General features: G+C 38.8%; 1 protein-coding gene across 3 annotated transcripts in view; it reads right to left on the reverse strand.

Annotated features, from left to right (window-relative positions):
* Positions 1-208: 208 nt before the first annotated feature.
* Positions 209-22339, reverse strand: part of PRKCA (protein kinase C alpha) — a 156888-nt gene continuing 134757 nt past the window's right edge. For all 3 annotated transcript variants that reach the window (XM_074922291.1, XM_074922289.1, XM_074922290.1), the window contains 8 exons: positions 21997-22170; positions 19029-19120; positions 17355-17417; positions 16713-16851; positions 10313-10393; positions 8776-8883; positions 6197-6337; positions 209-2337 (listed from right to left, as the gene is read on the reverse strand). In XM_074922291.1, the coding sequence (XP_074778392.1) occupies positions 2173-2337; positions 6197-6337; positions 8776-8883; positions 10313-10393; positions 16713-16851; positions 17355-17417; positions 19029-19120; positions 21997-22170 (963 nt within the window). In that variant the 3' untranslated portion in view covers positions 209-2172. The remainder of the gene's footprint in view (positions 2338-6196; positions 6338-8775; positions 8884-10312; positions 10394-16712; positions 16852-17354; positions 17418-19028; positions 19121-21996; positions 22171-22339) is intronic.

The raw sequence follows: 22339 nt of genomic DNA on the forward strand, positions 1-22339 counted from the left end.
GGATGCGGAGGCAGAGAGCGATGCCACTGGCATCCAGCCCTGTTTCACTCACAGACTGTCCCGCTCCTCCACGGGTCACCCCCGCAAGTCAAACACTTGGCTACTGGTTTGCAGGATTGGATCTTCCTAACAGAATCTTTGGCACAGGTTCCATGTTTTATTGTCATAAAAGATGATTAGAAAGTAGATTCCCCTCCCACCCCCCCCAGTTACATATTCTAGTATAAATTTAAAGTCCTTTATGGCAAATATCTTACTTTTCGAATATGTTTACATGCTGGAAAAATTGTAATCAGTCTGCATGCAGCAACGGAGACATCATGCTTCTGACATCGTCATGCACATCTGACAGACAAAAAGTGCCTATGGCTGCTAACAGTAACAAGGCAGAAGGGACAAAAAAGGGAAAATGCACTGCCTACTATTTTACATGCAGTAACAAAACCAAAATATGCACAAAAAATAGTCACTGATATTTGAATTAATATTTTCTGGTAAGTTGTAAGAGGAAATATCAAAATTTTTTTATCTAAGTAATAAGAGAGGAGAAGATTGCATTAATTACAGTGTTCATCATTGCAAATAAAGTCTATTTCCTTCTCTGTAAGTAATAAGCAGACGTGAAATGAAAGCCTAATTGAACCTCGTATAAAACCTGCAGGTAGCAATTATTGTTTAAAAGTAGACCTACTTTTAAAAAAGGAGATTATACCCTAAGCCATTAACAATATCCAAAACCTAAAGTAAAAACCAAAACAATAGCAATAAAACATTAAGCTAAATCTAAATGATGTCATTCAGAACAAGAACTTCACAAATAAAGCACAATTTGTTTTATAAAATTTTTATAATACTCTTTATGCTTGATATGATTATGTCAGTAATATAGATCTGCTTATTATTAACCCTTATTATTAAGAGTTATTACTAAACATGCAAAATTCATTGCATGAAGCATATGTAAAATGTATTAAATTTCATTCTATCAATAAAACAAGTTTTAGGTGCTTCTTCTTTCAGGCTTGATTATTCTACAGCCCAAAGTTTTCTGAATTAAAACTGATTATTTTAAGACTAAATCTCACTTGATTTTCATGAGTTATTCTGGAGAAATCAGGAAGTCACTTGGGGCTGCATTTTTTTGTTAATTTTGTACACATAATGCTTTCTTCGATTTACTGCCCTATACTGCAGACTATAAATAAACACAGGTATATAGATTTAAGAGATTACAGTTTTGTTTTACATTCCAGGTTAACAAATTTCATAGTAAAATACTGGTATTAGAACCGGTTAAGAGTAAACTTGAGGAGTGATGTAAATGAAATTAACTGAACAAACAATGGCACCCTGGATCACAGAATAATCTCATGGAGATTAAAATTCACAAAAATATTATTAAAATTATTACTATTTATTATTATTATTATTATCATTATTATTAAAGACAAAATTTCACCCTTGAGTTTATCACATGCTACTTAGCAAAGATCCTAGAGATCTGGCCACCGCTGGAGCGTGTTTAAACCTGGTGTTGCTTTACACGATCGGTTCTCGAAAGCCTCAGGGTCTAATTTGATTTTGTGTCCCCCCCCACTCCAACCCATTCCCGACTTGGTTCTGTCCTAGTTCTGAAACAAGTACTTTCAACAATTTTTATGCAATGCCTCTCCTCCCTGGTGTCGCCGCCGTTTCGGTCTCTTGTGCTGCTGATCTCCCCGAAGTCACCGGGCAGGGCGGGGAGGAGCGGTCCCGTGGGGCCGAGCGCTCCGACCTCCCAGCATCCTCACCCAAGGACTAAATATTCGAGGTTGGGTTTGTTTGTTTTTTTTTTTTCCAGACCATGTGTTAGATTATTTCTAACGCAGGAGAGTGGAAAAGGGAGCAAAAGGACAGTGGGAAGTTACAAAAATATATAACGTACCAAAAAACGGGTAAATTTAGTCAGTGGTGACTTCTAGAAGAATAAGTGGGCACCGTACACTAATTTACCTCCCGTTAAGACAACATCACCGTTGCAAAGCCAAAATCCCGAATAAGTGGCCTTTCCCCCATCTCATACTTTCTAACCCTACAATTTCCAGGCCCAAATGGAATCAACAAGGCAAAAGCCTAAAAATTGTAGGGTTAAGGACCGCTCCCCACTGCGGGATTTGTTCCTGTTCCACTGTCTCATGCTACATTTTGTAAAAGGGGGTGTATGAACTGGGGGTTGACGTAAGAGAACCCTTCAAAATCTGTTTGGTCTATGTTAGCAATGACCAGCTGATCCGGAGGTGTTAACACCGGCTGTCCTCGTGTAAAGAATTTATCGAAGTTTTCTGCACCTTTGCCACACTGCAAGAAAAAAACAAACAGAAAAACAGCTGAAAAAAATCAGCAATACATTGGCAATTCCAGCTTTCTGCAGATTTTTCAGGATGCAAGACTTTCCTTCATTTCTTATGAGTAGTTAAGAGGAAATTTTCTTTTCAGATATTTTAACAAAAAATCTGAAGGAACCAGAGAAGTTTTAGAAAAGTTTCCATCCATCAGCATGAGACGATGAAGTAAAGGGGCTTTAAATATTCAGAATTACTGGGATAAAAAAGGAAAAAGAAAGTATTTTTATGGACAGGTATTGGCAAGAGATACTTTATCTGTCAAGTCATTTCATTTTTCTTAAGAACTTTATGATGCAAAATTAAATTTTTGTGTTAGTCTCTGTTTCCTTCACGATCTGCAGAAAGCCTAATGTAATTATTTCATACGCTTTGATTCTTCATTGTACAGCATATAAACTCTTGTAAATACATAAATGAGTGCAGAGCTCCAGTCCTGGGGACTGCAGGCGGGAGCTGGGGCAGGGAGCGCATCCTGGGAACAGGCCCTCATTACAAAACGTGCTGTGACAGCTTTCCTCCTTTTTTTGTCTGAGAGAAGAGACACGTCGTCTTGTGAAGCCCAGCCGAGAAGGGGGGTTATATATAGCTCCACACTAAACACAACTCATTCAGAACAGAGAACAAAGGAAATCAGGTTTGCGGAAAGGATAGTTTTGAGTAGTGCAGAAAACGCTTGAAAGGCAGGGAAGAATGATTAGAGGCAAGTTAAAAAGGATGAAGGTGGGACTGGAACAAAATTAGCTTGGGTGCAAGAAAAAAAATGCATATTTGAGGAAAACTAGGCATTGAGTACAGTGGAGAGCTCTAAAGGAAACTGGTAAACCTGCTCATCTCTAAACTATCCACTGTAACGGATCTTCAAAACCAGCGTGGTTGTGTGATAAAGGCCCTGAATGTTTCTTCCTGCTGTCCCTGACCCCTTCCTCTCTATCCATCCCTACAATATATCTACAAGAGGATTTAGAGGATAACGTGACACTATTATCTTCAGACATAGAGGATAACTTGGAAAGGGTAGAATATGGCTTGTACGATAGGCCAGTATTAAACATTAATTTCTCCAAACGAATGCAACATGAATAAAGCTGCACATTTATAGGAGAAATCAAGTGAAGGGGGGCCCGTTAAGGGAATTTGAGGGTGAGGTGTTTGGCTCTTTTGAGAACAGCTCAGTCGCTGTTCTCAATCTTCTTGCAAAGCACCTGGCACGTCCTGGACTGGGACACGCCATCCGATCTGAGCTGCAAAGAGCTTTTCCTGCCTCAGGCACGAGCTGGTTTGTATTTCAGATGAAAAACTCATGCTCAGGTACTGGACTGCAGTGCTCACAGGAGGACAATTGTTCAGCCTTGGACGGACACAAGCAGAGGAACACTTCAGCGGGTTAAAGGCTAACAGTAGTCTGCTTTATTCACCCGGGGTTCTGCACTCACCGAATACCCTGGTGCCCACTGAAGCCAGTGCATTTTGGTACAGAATCTCTGGAGAACAAGAATGGACAGAGCTGAACTTTGACAAGGGGAAAACTCTGCATCGTTGGAATGAAAGCTGATGTATCCCTAAGTCATCAGTCAAATTTATTTAGAGGCAATAGAGTCAACCCAGAGCAGCAACAAAAGGGCTATTTGTACAGGGAAGACTTTTTGCTAAAGGGATGTTCTAGCGATATGCATCATCCTGCCGCAAAAAATATGCTCTTTTTTTCATTTAGTTTTCTTCTTTAATTCTTCTTTTTTCAACAAGTGGAAGGTATTAAAGCTGTATATTGAAACCAAAGTCCCTGACTCCATTAGGTCTCTCACTATTGCTTATACTAGTAGAGGTTAAGAAATAACTCATGTGAAATTTGGGTGGGTTTTGGGTGCAAATATAATAATTTATCTATAAATTTGCACCTTCAATTACATATTTAAATTACAAAGTGGCATTGCTACCGTGAGCGTTAATGCAGTGTTAAAGCAGAACTGAAAATACAGGGCTCCTGGAACTCCTGGGCTTACAAAATACGAGTAAAATGTCCTTCTTGCCAAATAATCAGACTGTGCCTGTAGCCTGTGAAATGTCAATCTGGAAGGGAACGCGTTATTTAAACCAACCAACTGCTGACCCAAAATCTGCAGCTCTGTGTTCGAGTGAGATCCGTGCCTGTATGCAAAAGCAGCAGGATTATTCCTGCAGCAACGTTCTTCCTAAAGAAGATGCACCTACAAAGGTTTTCTGAAAAAAAACCCGCACCCAGACAAAGCCTATAAATACATCTACATCTTCAAACAGATGAAGGGTCATTTGTTTTTTGCTTTCTAGAATCAATATAAACAGAATCAGCAATCACAATAAATGAGTTACACAAAGTGTATGTTAATATCAGACTTGGATTTTGAATTATTTTCATCTGGGAAAGTCAGGCTCAGTGTGAATACACGTCGGTGTATTTGAATAGCAGCCTGTATAAACAAAACAGGTCATGATAACCACAGAGACAGAGCACAGCTGCTCTGACCAGGAGCCAGGATCTGCCACAAAACGTGCTATGATGGAACCAGACCATACTTCAAGCTTTTAGTCCCTTCATGCTGTTGCTACATTTAACTTCAAGGAAAGTCTAAGCACGCTGTTCCTGAGCTAATAGAACGTACAGATGTGAAGGGAGATTTGCTTTACAATCAGCTTAAAATTCGACTCAAGAAGCATGCCATGAAAATCTTTCACAAAATATGCTTTAAAGAGGTGCAGCCCCCCTTTGGGCAGACAGCTCTGGGACCTGCTGGGCAGGGTTGGCAGCACCACGCGTATTCTTTACTTATTTACACCCTTCCCTGCTTGCAAAATCCACACCATATGAAAAGGGTGTTTTCCCTAGCATAAAATACTCTTCTCAGCATGCAACTCTCCTCCTGGTGATATGAAAAAGGCATTAGTAGACACAAAGAGACGAATATATTCTGCCACCAGGTAGTGGCCTCCCTCGGTTCATTAGTTTGTGATACCACCCTCACATGTCTGTGTTGGTAAATCCATCAGTGTGCAGAGCAATGATCCTGTACCTGCAGTGCGACAGCCAGCTACACATCTCAGTCGAAACAAAAAAAGTGTTAAGAGAATAAAGATTCGATGACAGGCCATAATCATTTACAGCTGTTCCTGAAAGCTTGTATTCTTGCGTGCAAATACTTTTCTTTGCCAGTCAACAAAGTCCAGAAATTCTATATCAACAAATACAGTTCTTCAAATTCCGTTATGCAAACAGTTCTCACAGTAAGGATGTCTTTCACTTGTTTGGATTTCTAAAATATTCCTACAGATACACGCGTGTAAACCAGTAATAAACATTAAAAATAAATCAGGAATTATTTTTTGCAAACTTGGAAGACGTGGGTTGTATCACTCAAGGATGGGGAACACAAACCCCCCCTGTGCTGTGTAGCCCACCGTGGAGGAAATTCAGCCCTGTAATTCAGATACCTTTAATCATTGACTTTAAATGCTGTTCAGAGGGGACAGCTGGAACTGCATTTAGTAGTGGCTGATGTGAACACGCCAATTTTCCCCGTTTTCAACTTCTGCAGTGCACGACCGTCGAAGTCAAGACTCAAACCACCGAGAGACTTTTTTGCAAGGAACAAAGTACACTGGGTTATGCTACAGGGTGCCAAAACATTAGCAGATTTGCAGACTGGTCTGCCATAATCAAATTGCCTTAGTTTAGAAGTGCCCCAGATTTGCAGCACCATCAAGCCAGCATTAATCTCACCCCGCGGGAAAGCATGACTGCAGACACATTTAGCGAGGGAAGTACTTGGCATCTCACTCACCACTTTAGGTTTGAAAGGTGGCTGAATCTCTCTGTTTTCCAGTTTTTCCCAGTCAATTCTCCTGAAGAAAGCATGTTCCCTGATGTCTCTTTCACCTTCAAGGCCACAGCCAAGGCGTTTTGCAGGATGTTTAGTCATTAGCTATTAGGAAGAAAACACCAAATGCTTAAAGTTTAAGGCTGGAATGAAACTGAGACAGACTTTCCCCAGATTGTGATGCTCTTGCTCCTCTCCTGAAGATGCAAATTGCTAATAAAATTGTTTTGAAAATCTAATTAATTTTTTGAAAATTAGTTTTCTTGTTTGATTACCAGAGACAGCATGTCAGCAGCAAAATTAAGTGTTGCACTTGAGAACTTTTTCCCGTTTGGCAAAGGTTGCTGCTGGAGGTGTGGGTGGGCAGGCGGTGCCCGGGGCAACCTGCCATCATGTTAGTTCACAGCTCACTCCTAAATTTTGCCTTTCATCTTTCAGTTCAGTTTTATAAATCTCCAGAACAGCTTCTGCCTTCCCTCAACAATCAATTAAACATAATAAATTCCAATATACTAAAGCTGTACAAAGTACAACGCCCCCCCCTTTCATTTTTCTGGGCTTGTTTGAGACATCTCATTACAGAGTCTACAATATCTTGGCACCCAGCTGACAATATCTAATCTGTGTTTCCTCCCTTGCATCCTTAATGACATCTTGGTCAATACTATACCCAGTTGCATAGATTAAGCAGACTTGGGGAAAAAAAAACAAACAACCCCACCAGCATTGCATGCTTGGAAACAGTAACATGCTCCCTAATTAACAAGCTCCTCAAAACATTTTTAACTGATATATACGTTAGGAATTGAGCAATGTAGCCTGCAACTCTCAGTTCCAGTATTGTGAGGACTTTTTAAAGCTCTTCTGCAAATTATATATGATTAATATACTGCTGGGAGTGATACCTCAACACATCTTTTTAAAACCTCAGCTGTACCACTTTAGTCTCTCTCCAAATGTTGAGTTGATCAGATTCCAATTTTGAACCTAAAATAAAAGCGACTCTCAGCAGACTTTGGGAAGTCAGCTGTGCTCTGGGCTAGGAATCACATCCTTCTTCAACCTCAACAGCAACGTTCCCGTTTTTATTACCTTTTCTAAACCCCTTGCTTTAACAGTGGGTGATGTAAGAAAATGTGAATAATGATTCTAGTCGTTTTAATTCTTTCTGAAGTTACTGCATTTACCAAACTCAACAAACTCTGAATCAGTGGAACAGATGTCAAGCAGACAATTCAATTCCAAGAGCACAGCGGGCACATTGTCTTGCCCAGTGGTGCACAGTCCCAGGACTGCTGAGCTACTGCTTTCTGCAAGGTTCAGCAGCTTTCTCATATCAACTTTGCTCAGGTGTAATGCTCCCTGAAATTTGAGATTAATTTGTTAATACAGACGATAACATGTTAGTATCACGGAGACTTGACCTTAAACCTAGTGGTGCAATGCAATTTTAGCTTTCTGAAGTCCCTTTGCATAAGCACCTTGCAGAACAGCAGCAAGCAGGAGAGCTGAAAACAGGGCAATTAGATCAAGTTCAAACTGTGCTATTCGAACGTATGATTTTCACAACAAGGCATCAATCTGCATGTACTTTACAAAAATATATCATGTATAGTTTCAGTTGCTCAGTGTGTCTACACTGGGATATGCTCCAAAATTAGAGTGGTCTTTCCTTTTGCTTTGTTGCTCTAAACAGCTTTTCTTTTCCTTGATGATTTTTCCTTAAGGGATTAATATCCAGCTCATGTCCAATAAATGGTTGCAAAGGAAAGGAAGAAAGTAAATACCAAATTAACTGACACTAAGTGCAGTGATATTCTATCAGTGTAAATAATACATCAAACAATGTTTTATAGATGGTGGTTTGGAAAAGTTGCAGACCGACGGTACTCTAGGGAATCACACCGAGTCAAAGGAAAGTCGAATGAATTATTTTTTTCCTGAGCTAATCCCCTGAAGTCAAATTTAGTCTTTTCCTTAGAAAAAAAAAAAAACTTAACTTAGAATCTAAGATAAATTTTAGGTTACCACTGGGTCAGGATTTCCCCACAGCTTCCTTGCATTTACGCTAAAGATCTTCACATAAGTTCATCTTTACCTACATCTAAAAATGACTCTTATTAACTCTTTTCCCCTGCTGCTGGCATTAGGCATACTGGACCGAGGACTTGCTGGAGTACCGGGTGTCCATCCAAGCTGAGCAATCTCCTCACCCTGCAAAACTGGGGTTGTGCTGCTGAGGACTGAGAGGTAAGGTGGGTGGAGACATTTCACACCACTTTCCTGTTTATAAATCCTGCTTGGGATTTGGCAGCTACTGATTCTGACATTTGTTCTTACCATAAAACAAGCAGGCACAGCGGGAAGAGCTGAATACTTAGCAGTGACACCAAGCGATGAGCACTTCATGACAATATAGCTTAGCACTGCCTGACAGAAGTTCCACTTAAAAATACTACAGTGCCATATCAAAGCCAGACAAATTTAGTTATTCACAAGGATTGCCAAAAAAGAACTTAATGATAAAGAAGCATCTATCTCACCCCTTTGCAGATGGAGACAGCTTCTTTGGACAGTGATTTTGGATAGGAAACGTTATGCTCCATTATGGACTGGAAAAGTTCATCTTCATCTTCTCCATCAAATGGAGGCTGTTGAAAATAAATCACAGGTAAGTTACTGGGGTTTGGTTTGGTTTTGGTTTGTTTTTAATTCTCCACTTTTTATGAAATCATATGACAATACTATGGCCACAGAGGCTCAGGGCAAAGGTGCATCCAGCCCAGCAACCTGCCCCCAGTCAATCACAGATGCCCAAAGAGATCAGTATATAACAGCAGTGGTCCTTGCCCAGGAATACACCCCAAACTCCCAGCCGTCTGCAGCTTGGCTATCTTCTGACCCAGAAGTTCAGTGTTTATTGGTCTCAGGTAGAAATCAAGGAGACAAATTCATTTCTGCACCCAGCATGGCAGCCAGGTTAATGAAATGTGTGCAGGATTATCTTCACGATCAGTTTTTAAAGCTACTGTGCACCAGACAGCCAAAATACTTTAAAGGGTGAAGTCTGGAGACTGTAACTTTCAATTACCTTGTGCTGAGGTATAACCATTCCTCACTTAATGCCAGTTAAACCCCAGTTTATTTTATAAGACACGGCTGTAGACTCTGCTTCTGTAAAGGGGAGACTATCACAAGAAAGGCTGCATTTTATTTTTAAATATAGGTGATGAGGAAAGTGCCCGTGGGTGCGTCCCCAGGATATGGGCACTGTGTAAGACTCAGCTAATGGCAAATCTCATTTTCTCAAAAGCATTCAGATGCCTAATATTTGCAATGCAGACTGTAAATGTTAACAACTGCCATTGCTACACTTTAAAAACTTTTGAAATGTCAAGTGGAATTTAGTAGAGAAACTATTAAAGCCATTTGTTAAAAATGTATGTTTTAAGCTTAGGAAATGCATACCTTTAGCTAACACTCATTGAAAGCCAATTGCAGAAATCTCTTCCAACTCAAGACTAATAGAATTCCTTAAAGTTGGTAGTTATCTGCCATTTACTGTGGTACAGTGTTGTTTTTCTACTCGAGTGACTCAGAGAGCAGCATCTCATTAACTGTGCAGAATAAGGGGTCTGTAATTTAGCATATTTCAAGTGGTGAGACCCATACTTTACCCCTAGGACATACAATACAAAAACTGTGTTCTTGTGACTTAACTGCAGTGCAGAGCATATACACACTTTTATTATGTTTCCCTGTGGTTTCAAACTACTCAATGATATTTCTTCCATTTGACACGCATTTTCCTGCTCAAGTGTCTCCCATTCAATTCTGAAGATGGTTATTTATAACATTATTACAATTCAAAGGCAGTGCTTGATTATGTGGGTGCAATATAAAGAGCTTAAAGCCTAAACACATTCTTTGTTGAGTCAGTCAAGAGTACAAGGAGATAATAACAGTATGAAAGGCCCCAGGCTTGTCCTCTGATGGTCTAACCCTTTAGGGAGCCTTGAAACAGAGCATCACTGGAGAGGCAGGAGGAGTTCACAGCGAGCATGGGAGGGTGACTCTTACCTGGCCAGCTAACATCTCATAGAGCAGCACACCGTACGCCCACCAATCCACAGACTTCCCATAGGGTTGGTAAGCAATAATCTGTATAATCACAAAAAAAACGAAAGAAAAAATCCTTATGTTAACTAACACCCAGTCTTGTGACATATTAGATAAATAGTGACATGCAGAGATGAACACATTTCCTTGAAAGAGCCCAGCAAGCCAATCCTGTAATCCTCACTCTAGCTACTCATTGTTTTCAGTGGGAGTTACACTGTTTTGCAAACATTAGTCTAAACCCACCCGCATCTTTTGGTACTCCGGTATCTTGGAAAACGAGCTCTTAGGAGATCTTGGGATGTGCATCTGAAGGCAAAGGAGGAAGTACAGCAGTACAACGCAGAAGACAAGGCAAAAATGTTATCCATTTGTGTCAAAGCTTGAAATCATGAGACTCACTTAACTTGAAGATTATCAATAATTAAGCCTTTCTTTTCTTTTCAATATTTATATTTTTGTTCTGCTGTAAAAGGAATAAAAATTTAAGAAACGAGCAAACCCCTGAAAAGCTCAGTTACATTTTCCCAAGTTGCATGATTAAGATACCCTTACCGTGAGGCTAGATACCAGCTACATCAAAAATAAAGGGGTTTCTGCTGTTCAGCCTAATGGAAATGTCAAGTATTTTCATCCTCTGGGTTAACATCTGAGTCACACAGCAGCACAAATTGAGTTCTGACACAATGAAAGGCTGCATGTGCCAATGGCACGCAGGTTCCCTCGTGCGTCATTTTCTTTAATCGAGGACTCTTCAGAGATCAGTGTTAATTTATTTAAGAGATGCATGTGGGCATGCTATAGAGGAGTTCTGAGGTGCAGACGTTCTCCCAGATCTCCTTCTAAATAACTTTGAAGTGATATTGTGAATCGTGAAGGGATGGAGGATGTCCCAGCCACGGTCCATCCACACTGGGGAAGGCAGTATCAGAGCCTCCAACCCCATCGCCACTGCTCCTCTAGAATAAGCAGAGAACTGAGGCAGTCATTACTCCAGATGGGCTTGCATTTATTTTCCTGTTTGCATGCACTTTTATTCTTTGCAAAACAAATTGCTCAGACAAGTATACATCACATACCCATTATTTTTTAGTTTTCTGAAAGAGAAGTTGAACTGGTAAGTTTTGTGGTTTCTCAGGAAAAGAGTGAGTCACCAGTTCAATAAAGCAGGACTGCCTGGCTACTAAGTAAAATTATAGCCTCTATGTGAATATGGTTTTTTTTTTTTGCTGGGATAACAGCAGCACATGAATTAAAAATTACTGCAATGTTTCTAAGCAAAACATTTCAAAATCAATTACGCCTTGTAATATATTACACAACCAGAAGTAATAACGAGATTCTCAGCTGGAATGCCCTACATAAAGGCAATCTTTATTAGTTGTCTTTTAGCAGTAATATGGGCTTTAAAAATTATATTTGGGACATTCATATCATATTATAGTGGTTGACATACTTGGTTACTCTTCGTTTAATTTCTATCACCAGTAAGTTCCCAGAGGTCTGCTGGAATCAATATTGCTTCTTGAAAGACTAAACACTTTCAAAATTTGATCCAGAAAAAATACTGGCCTTTACACACAGAAAATGATAAAATATTTCATCCTCAACCCTTCACTGACAATCTCTCCTTGCCTTATGGAAAACAGTACTGTATCAGAAAGAAAAAAAAAGGGATATTTTTCAGAAGGTCATTAGTTTATAAAAGGGCAGAACATTTTGCACAATAAGTGTGCTTCATGTAAGTGGTTTTGGGAGGAACAGTTAGTTTCAATTAGCAAATGAGAAAAAAGATGGATCCATAGCACTGAGAAAGAAAATGTTGCTACAGCGCCATAGTTCCCAACCTGGGAGTTAGGTCTGCCCAGGAGGCCACAGTCTACTTCTCTTTCTATTGTGAGAGAGTTTGATGGGATTGCTGAGGAGAGGAAATCTTTTAAATATGGCAATGCAATGTCATAAAATGAAAGATACACAGGCATGGACTCAATGACGCTGTTTGTTTATCCAGCAAGAGGTGAGTCAAGATTGGGTCATTCTCTAAATAGCATTCTCATCAGCAAATGTAATCTGCCCCAAGTAAATCTGCCTTTGTGAGAGAATATCAAGCAGAATCATCAGGAGAGACAGAATTATCATGAAAAAAGCTCCTACATTTAACCTAATATATGGTCAGAATCACTAAAATGTTTGTCCTATTTGATGCCACATGTCAACATCAGCAGAAGCATCTGCTGAACAGACCAGTGCCCCCTCTGAGCTGGCACACCCCTCCCTTGCCCAAACCACTTGCATGATGAGAGAGTGGGATTTGAGAAATAAATACAGACACCAAGTTCCACCAGGACTGGAAAGGTCCCACTGCAGAGAAGTCCCACTGCAAATGCAATGAAACCACATTTTTCATTGAACCTATCGCAATGCAGCAAAAGGTGGTACTGTCCATGTCTGCTGCTGCACACAGGAAGTTTTATTTCCTTTAATCCTAATTAAATACACCCAATCTCAATCACCAGCTTAATCCTGGTTAGGATATGATACAAGTGAAACACAGTACAGCAATCTGCCACGTTCATTTACCAACCTCTGTGTCATGCACGGAAACCAGCTTTTATACTCATAATATTGGGAGCTATTCAAAGCACTAATTGGAAAATGTAAACGAGAGGAAAGAACGCTCACTTCAAGGAAGGAATTACATGTGGGAGGAAGCAGATGAGTTTTCAATATACAGTCAAACATGCATTGCTATAAAGTCAGCAAGTTCTAAATGTCGTGTTTTCAGTAGTTCCCTCCTCCTCATCTAGAAATCACCATGTATTACTTCCAGCTGCTGCACTCAAAGCCATCACTGGCTGCCTTGCAGCAGCTGCCAAAATAATCCTATCTGCATGTACAAAATTTGGTATCTTTTAGGACAAATAGGGGTATATTAACATGACCTCCTGTCCCACTGCAGTGGGCAGAGCAGACCCACAGAGCAGTGAAGAAATTCATGGGCCTAGAAATGGAGGCCTGTACCCTCCTCCAGCTGTGATTCCTGCTTTCTACTGGCCAGGGAGGAGTGGAGAGTTCAGAGGACCTTTCTTCCCTTCTTCTTCCCTTCTTCTTCCCTTCTTCTTCCCTTCTTCTTCCCTTCCCTTCCCTTCCCTTCCCTTCCCTTCCCTTCCCTTCCCTTCCCTTCCCTTCCCTTCCCTTCCCTTCCCTTCCCTTCCCTTCCCTTCCCTTCCCTTCCCTTCCCTTCCCTTCCCTTCCCTTCCCTTCCCTTCCCTATCATAACTGTAAATGATTGCTTTTTTCATCTCCTTTTGAACTTTAAATGTCCCATTTTACCTAACTATTTCTGTATTTTAAGAGCTCTGCCTTTTCAGGTGCCATGGATTTGAGAGCTCAGGAAGAGCTCACGAGGAATTTCTCTCATCAAACCAAATTGGCAGAGGAATGTTGATTGCCTTTTTTATTTTTTTTTTTTTTAAATTTTTTTTTTCCTCCAAGGAATGAACAGTTAAGAGCAGGACACAGAGATTAATACCAGCAATTTGTAGGAATGTTTAGATCACTGCGGCTTGCAGCTGGTAGCCAGTTAGCATGGAAAGTTTACATCCCAGAGGCAAGAGAGAACATCTTTTGTGAACATATCTTATGCCTACTGGAAAAGTTAAAACTCAGTTATTAAAAGAAATAAATATTACTAGCACAAGAAACAGTCAGTTGTACACTTTCCAAACCTCTGTAGTACCTGCTAGCCTCCCACAGTCCTGGCAAATGCAAGATTAGAATTTAAGGTTTTGAGGCTATTACATGGAGGAGAAGGGAAACAGAGTTTCTAGTTTAAATTATTCTGAAATTCAAAATCTGTGCTCTAGCTGTTGCAGGGATGCTGCTGGTGGGTTCAGCGCCTCCCCACGGGCAGCAGGCTGTACTGGCACAATCCCTTCCTGCTAATCCTCTTCACAACCATCTCCTGTCTCTCTTGACTGGTCAAGGAAATACAACGTATTAATAGATTTCACAGCTATTTCACCACTCTGACCATAAATACTTAAGTTCAGCACATCAATAAATATCCTTTACTAGATAACCACTTTCTGCCTCACAGAAGTGGTCAAACCTGGGATTCTACCAGTTTCACCTCTGCACATTTCTCCAGCTGCACAGGCTAAGAAAGTAAGTGTTAATTCCAGGGCGTTATACACCTGAGTAATAACAAATGCTAACTTTCCCAATCATTAAAAGAGGAAAGCATTATTTTAGAGTACACCAAAGCGTGCAAGTCCACTTTGCTGAAGGCAGCACCGTATTCTGTCTGGAGACGGCAGGTGTGAAGGCAACTGAGCTGTATGGTCCTTCCAGCCATGTTATCTCTGAACTGTCCGTGGGTGCTCCATGTAGAGGCAGCGTGGGCTCCTTCAGACCCCACTATAGTCACATTAGTTCCCAAATACTGATGAAAAGAGCTAATTCTATATGTTTGAGTGCAACACACTCACAGGATTACTCTCCTCTAGATGCCTTCAACAGTTTATTTAGATTTGGTTCATTTATCTTCACTCAGTAGGGAACGGTACTGTGCAAATGCATCCTCATTATAATCTATTATAAATTTATAACTTTTAGCCCATGGTAACATGCTGAAATGCTCCTGCAAGCAAAACATGAACCTTACTTTGAAGTTTACCACAGACCTAGTTAGCAATTTGTCAGTCACATTAATGTCTTCAGAAATGAAAGAAAATCAGCCAACTAAAAAAAAAAATAATCTGTTTGTAAGATAAGAGAAAGACTGATTTCCTCCCAGCTACTGAATGTTTTGGTAAAAGGTTTGTTTCTCTATATGAAATATCCAAATAAAGTAAAATAAATCATTCCCACACTGACCCATATTGAGCATTTTGGCACTGACAACATGTTCTTTGGTATTAACTGGCACAAGACTATTGCCACAGAAAGGACACTTAAATTTGTAATATTGGCTTCATTTATGTTTTGACAGGAGAAAATGAAATACTGCTCTGGTTGTTCTGATACCCTGCTGCAAGCAACAGCAATTTGTGAAAAAACAGGGCTTTATAATACACAATATTTCACTCTGAAAAGCATGAATTAGCAACTGGAAAAAACCACAATTTTTCATTCCAATTTCACAGAGATGACAAAATTCACCTTAGACACTAATTTAGTTGTCCATGTATAAATCTCCCATATTCCAATAAACATTCAATTACAGCCAGAAATGTTCCAGCCAGAGCTGCCTCTTGCCCAGCACTCAGTGAAAAACTGAGTATCTTGGATCAGGATACAGCCTCTTGCATTGAATCTGCAGCCAAACAAATCAAGGCTCTTGAAAGCTCAGTATGCACAAATACCAGATTTTAATATTCATATATTTGAATCATTTCCAAATCAACACATGTGCTTGTTTTGAATGTTTTATACCTAAAGTATTGAAATATAAATCATATCCAGACTAACAATCTTAACTCAAAGCTCATATTTATCACAGTACTTTAAAGCAGAACTCTGCTTCTCATGATCAAATTTTCATTTCAGACCCATTGCAGTTCGGTTCATGTTTGAACGTGATTTTCAGTGGCTTGAATGCAGCACAGGTATTGCCAAGTCACAGAAAACTCAAGGCAAATTCTGGATTTATTATGTCGACTCCGTTCAAGCCCTGATCTTACAGCTTTGTTCAGGCTTTCAATGACTGGAGCTTTCCTGAGATCAAGAGCAGTAACACTGGATACCTGTGTACCATTTGCAAGACATGGCCTGGAAAAAACTAAAGGTGCTTTGCAGGGAAGTCAGCAAAAAGCTTCAAGACCTCACGTGTCCCTTCCCAAGAATCAGTGAGTGGTTTGTGATTTCCTGAAAATGCCAAACAATCCTTTAAATGTATGTATTTTGTCAGCTGTGTGAATTTATGAAGAAATACATTAAAGAAGCTATGTTTGCTCCCAATAAAATATTTGCTGAAGTCATCAACAACGTCCATGAACTCTCTATGACTTCACAAACTGAAGCACAAAGTTTAGTATAATAACATTTCCAGGCTACAAATTTAAAATCACGAGGTGGTGATCCAGCTTTTTTAGTCTTTTGCTCGTATGAACAAAATCTGAAGCACCGATCTCATAAAAAGTTAGGTTTTCAGTCAACTACGTATTTTTTAGAATAGTGAAGTCTCATTGATAATATTGTATTAATTCACAAAGTTATTCAATATATCTGCAGAAGTATAAATGGTACCATACACAGAGTATCCAGAGTCACAGCTATCAAAACTTGGTTGGTGTGAGATGTGTGTAATGACAATTTTAATTTCAGAGACTAAAAGGTTCTTGAAATGGTAAATATTTACCTCTGGTGCAATGTAGTCTGGAGTGCCACAGAAGGTCCTGGTTGTTACTCCATCTAACATATGTTCTTTGCACATTCCAAAATCAGCAATTTTAATGTGTCCTTCTGAATCCAACATCACATTATCTAATTTCAGATCTCTATGAAGAATCACAGTAATTTAATGTTAATGTTTAGGATCAACTAGGGCCAATTTATCTACTTCTGAGTCTAGGTGAGGACGATGTGCAGCCATCTGGGGGGCAGAGGGGACAGGGCTGCACAGCCCGGACAGAGCTGGGCACCTCACCGAGAACCACCACAAGCCCTGAAACTGGACAATTAATGAAGAGATAGCTGTGTACGACCATGAGCATGCTCACACTGAGCCTTCTGAAGGTGTAAAACTATTAAACATCACATAGGAATGCACAATATTTTACATTTTCAAGAGTTTTCAGTTGAGCTGGGCAGAGCACAGATGTCAGAAAAGCTCAGGCTTTGGTTTCCAGCACATCAGCACCAACACAACAACAACAAAAAACCCACTACAGCGATTACTTTTTAGAAAAATGTTTTAAAAATGCACTGAAACATTAAAGAAACTGTTCCTTTCAGCGTTTTAAAAATAGTTCAGAAATTACTTCTGTCAGATTATACTCACCTATAAATAATCCCTCTGTTATGGAGAAAGAATAGCCCAACTGAGATTTCAGCTGCATAGAACCTGTATGAAAAAAACCCAACAGATTTCTTATTGCCTCATGATTTCCTTCCAACAAAATATTTTGGAAATGCATTATGGTAAAGAATGAGAGCGTAATAGCATATAAAGTATATAATATATATAGTGTATATTGAAGTATAAAAGTATATATTACAGGCAGATGACATAAAAGACACTTCAATTTAACTTTAACATATATGTTTTGAGTATTTGATGATAAAATAATGCATAATTTTAAAAAAAAAAAAGAAAATCTCTCCCTAGACCACATAAAATGCTGCAGCTGGAGCACAGAATTTTACTGCACCGATGTGACTGTCTGCAAAGGTCATTATCTCTAATCACATATCAATGCTGAATTCAGGATGCAGCTCAATTTACATTGCAATTCATATGGCATGAAATAATTTGCAGAAATAGTATTCCTTTATACAGGCTGTTAATGGATTAATTACATAAAGCTAATTAAAATGATTGCCATATAAAATATAATTGCTGAATGTAGTTAAAGGATATGTAAGATTGATGGATGTGTGAAGGCAGTTGCTCTGGAACTGCGTAAATTCTATGCAAAAGGATTATTTAAAGATTAGATTAATTTTTAGGCTAGCATAAGGGAAAGAAAGCTTAGCTCTGAAACACTTGATCAGAGGTGTTTGTGAACACAAGTGCTGGAAGATGCTCCACAGGCGTAAGCTGTCACAAAGCACCACAGTTCACAACGGGTGTTGGCAAGTTACATTAGCTGGGAGTCAAGGATGAACTGACACCATCTAGTTTTGATTCAGCAAGTTGCTGAAATTTCGTTCTATATCTCAAATACTTATATTTAGAAGGCCTCTCATTTAAACAAGCCCTGATTATTTAAATTGAAATGAGAAATTATTTTAGCTGAATTCTTAAAACAGTTGGTCACACTTGATTTTAAAGTTTCATTGGTAAATGATTTATGAAACACTAATAAATGATGATGGGATGTTCTAAGCATGACTAAAATGGTACTGATGGGTCTGTTCACATTTGAATATCTGCAGATCATTATCAGTTGCTCTCTGATATGCCAGATGTACAATTACCTAAAAAGGATCATGGATATAAACAACTTCTAATCATTTATTAACTCCTCACAAATAAAACTTCTATAAAAAGTAGGATCATATAAACTCCTGTAAGCTATACATTGAATTTATCTTGTATAAACCATAATTTATGTTGCAATGCTGAGTCTATTTGTATTGCCTCTTCCTAGAACATTAATTCAGACTGAAATGTTCTACTCACCTTTTTTTTTTTTTTTTTATTCACTTTAAAAAACAACACCAGAATACCAAGTAACATCTTTAATTTCCTGTTGCCTTGTTTAAATTCTTGTCACTTTTAAAGTAAGCATTGCATGGCTTTGTTCCTGCTGTATTTTTCAACAAAAAGGCCTTTGCTCTATGTGTGCAAACAACATTTTTATGTTAAACTTCAGCATTTGGGCCTTAAGAAACACCATTAAAAAAGGTCAGCGTAGACTTCGTACTGAATCTGGGAAGAAGAAACCTAATCCTTTCACAGTGCAAAATGACGATGATGACATGATTGAAATATATAAACACGAGCACTCACACTGCTTGTGGCTCCTTAAATTTTCCTACTTGCTGAATGTGATACATGAGATCACCACCATTCACATACTCCATAACAAAATACAGACGGTCCTAGAATGAAGTATTAAAGATGCACATAAATACATCAGAGAAAATATCAGAAATGCAGTGATCAGCAAAAAAGTCACTAATATGGTATTATAAAGCTTTTAAAATTATTAGGACTGGTTGTATATTCTGGCAGAATTGATGGATCAGGAAGCAGAAGTGGAAGGTTTTGTAAAAATCTGCGAGTAAATGACTGATGAGATCTGTCCAGATTTGCCAATTTTAGTGACACGCTTTTATATATTATTTGTCTACAACGGTTCCCATAATTACTCACTTATAGTTCTGTCTGAAAAATCCATGTCTCTAAAAATAAATGTAAAAAAAATATTAAAGATGGTTGGAAATTCTTGCTTTGAGGCCATTTCTGATCCTTCCTAATTAGTTTTCCTTTGGAGGATGGGAGGTGTTAAAAATATAATTTTTTTTAATTATTAGAAAGAGACAAGAATAAAAGTAATTGTAGGGTTTATAAAAGTATCTGCAACCATTACAAGTGACACTAAGTTAATTCCTCGTAGGCACACGTTTCAGCGAAAGGAAGATGGCAGTAAAGTATTTTGGAGGGAGATTTATTTCTTGATTATTTAATATTATTTAATATTCTTTATTATTTATTTCTTGCACAGTGAGGACTTTTAAAGGTCATATCCAGGTATCTCAAACCAAATATGACCGTAACATATTGGAATGCACTTGAGCAGTATTTCCCCACCCAGTGGTTTTCAGTAAGACTTAAATCTGTCCCCCAGTTTTCAGAGGACTAAAACTGAGCTCGTCCAAGTGACTTCAGTAAGAACACACAGTTCACACTCTACAAACATCTTTGATTTAGGGTGGATGATTCTGACCACCTAACATGATCCAGACAGCATACAGGATGCATTAACAGTCTTCCTCCCAATTATTGAGGACATATTTTTGGCTTCCTCTGATTTTCCTTTAGCTATTTTGGACAGAACCATTATCCTGAAATATTTGTAGAAAACTTCTGATCTAATATTCTGATGGGAAAGAGAATCATTTATGCTCTAGTTCAGTCGTTTTCCTTCAGCATTGATTGAAAGTCTCCAATCATCCAGGAACTAAGATTTCAGAACATTAACATAAATTTTAAAACTGTGATTTCCTAAGCTGGGTCCAACAGACAAGCCACAGGCAAAATGTTTAATTGGCCAGATCAGACGTAAAATTTAGATTTTTGTATGAATTGTCTTACTGTAAAATCCATGGCAACAGAAGCCTGCATCTAAAAGCACTAACCAAAAATTATCAATTTTTCCTATGTTCACACTGTTTATGCTTTTTCTTCTCCTTCATATACAATTTCTTATTTTTGTAGCTAATATTAACCCTCCATAATATTTCATAGCACCAAGTGCAAGCTACGCAAGACTCTGGAAAACATGAAGTAAATTAGGCAAAGGTGTTAATGATTTATCCAGGCCTTTATGTAGCTCCATTGCTCTTGTACATGAAAAAAACAAAGAAAAGTACTGTAAATACTAAAAACCCCCAACTTTTTTTCCACCATTACCCTTAGCCAGAAGACAGTAGACATTTGTACTTTTAAGATTTGACGTTTAAAACAGTTGTTCAAAAGAAAGATAAAATTATACAAAGTGTTTTTTCATTTACTGATGACACTAAGCTTTTTCTTTACTAAGGAAGTTACAAAAATATAAAGAATTAGAGGGAGATAGAAGACTTTCTCACTAGGACCTTTCTTATTACAACAATCTTCATATTATAAGTAGAGGCAGGAAAAATATTTTAGAAAGCAAGAACTACCGAGTGCAATAGTTCCCAGATTCACATTTTATTGTGATTAATTATGTCTGCAAATCTGTTGCATTCAGGCATCTTCTGCTCAGAGATCTGCAGACATTAATCAGAGTTTTAAAATTTCTCCAACAACACAAACAATTATGCTACGAAATGGTGACAGGATGACGTGGCTTGTTTGTGTTATATTACAATGTTATTATTTCAAACTAACTGCCTGTTGTTTGGTTGTTTTTAGATTAAAAACCATCAACGATGTAAGAGGTAAAATATAGAGAATAGTCAAGTGAAAAAACAACGTATGTCCTTTCATCACCCCATCAAGTGACAACCCAGCCGTGAGGCACTAGTTCAAGGCCACTGTCACAAGATGGCTACAAGATGACACAAGAAGAGCCTTGATTTCTTGTGGATAAAGACCTCTACCCAACTTGGAACATCTGGAGCCAGTTCACTAGTGTCAGGGTGTCCATGCCCACTCTGAAAACAAAAAGGACGCTGAGCACCAGCTGTCCACCACGCAGCTTCCATGTCACCCAACGGTCCGGTCTGGTGCTGCTGGATGGGCACATCCATCCTGCAATCTGTCCCTGGGAGATGTTTTGCAGTGTGATAGAGAAATGTCCGCTTCATATATTTATAAGGAAGGAAAAAAAAAAACAACCCAGTGTTTTCCTCTGTGCCAGGGGCACCCGAAACTGAATTAAATCCATCAAAATTGGTTCATGACTAATCACCTCACGATATAATAACAGCCATTAAGACTTTTCAAGTACTATCCTCAGATCCTTAAAAGCATTTAGGAACCTTTGGGAATCTGGGCTTAAGGCTCTGACTTAGCAAAGCACACATTATGAAATTTATGAATTGTCACACTGGTCTGCTTGAATTACTGTATGAAGAAAAACCTTTAAACTTATGTTTTATATTTAAAATACAGGGGTAATTACACGGGATATCTCTCTCTTCACCATTTCCTATGCACAGAAGCTGTGATATATAGGTTGGATGATATTAAACGTTGTTGAACTGATAAAAACCATGATCATATAGTACGGAAAACATCAGGGTGGCAAGAAAGACAGCTCACGTACAACTGTTTGGAAACAAGAGTGAAGCTGTGTCAGGAACGGTGGTTTATCTTGCAATGCCAGGACTCGTTTTTCAACCATTGTACATTCAACATCATCATCCTGAATGACCACATCTTTTTTCAGTATTTTGATTGCATAGAGCTCCTCTGTCCCCTTCCTGTCTGCCAGCATCACCTGCACAAGAGAAACAACAGGGTGAAAAGCTTCCTACCTGCCAAGGAGGGAAGGTGACTCATATGCCCAAGATCTGTACAGACGGCAATCCAGCTTTTCCTTTTATTGCTACAGACTAACTTAATCAAAAGTCCAAAAATATCATCATTGCTTACCCACTGCAATGAGC

This window comes from Athene noctua, chromosome 18 (assembly GCF_965140245.1).
Source record: "Athene noctua chromosome 18, bAthNoc1.hap1.1, whole genome shotgun sequence".
In the NCBI taxonomy this organism is placed as follows: Eukaryota; Metazoa; Chordata; class Aves; order Strigiformes; family Strigidae; genus Athene; species Athene noctua.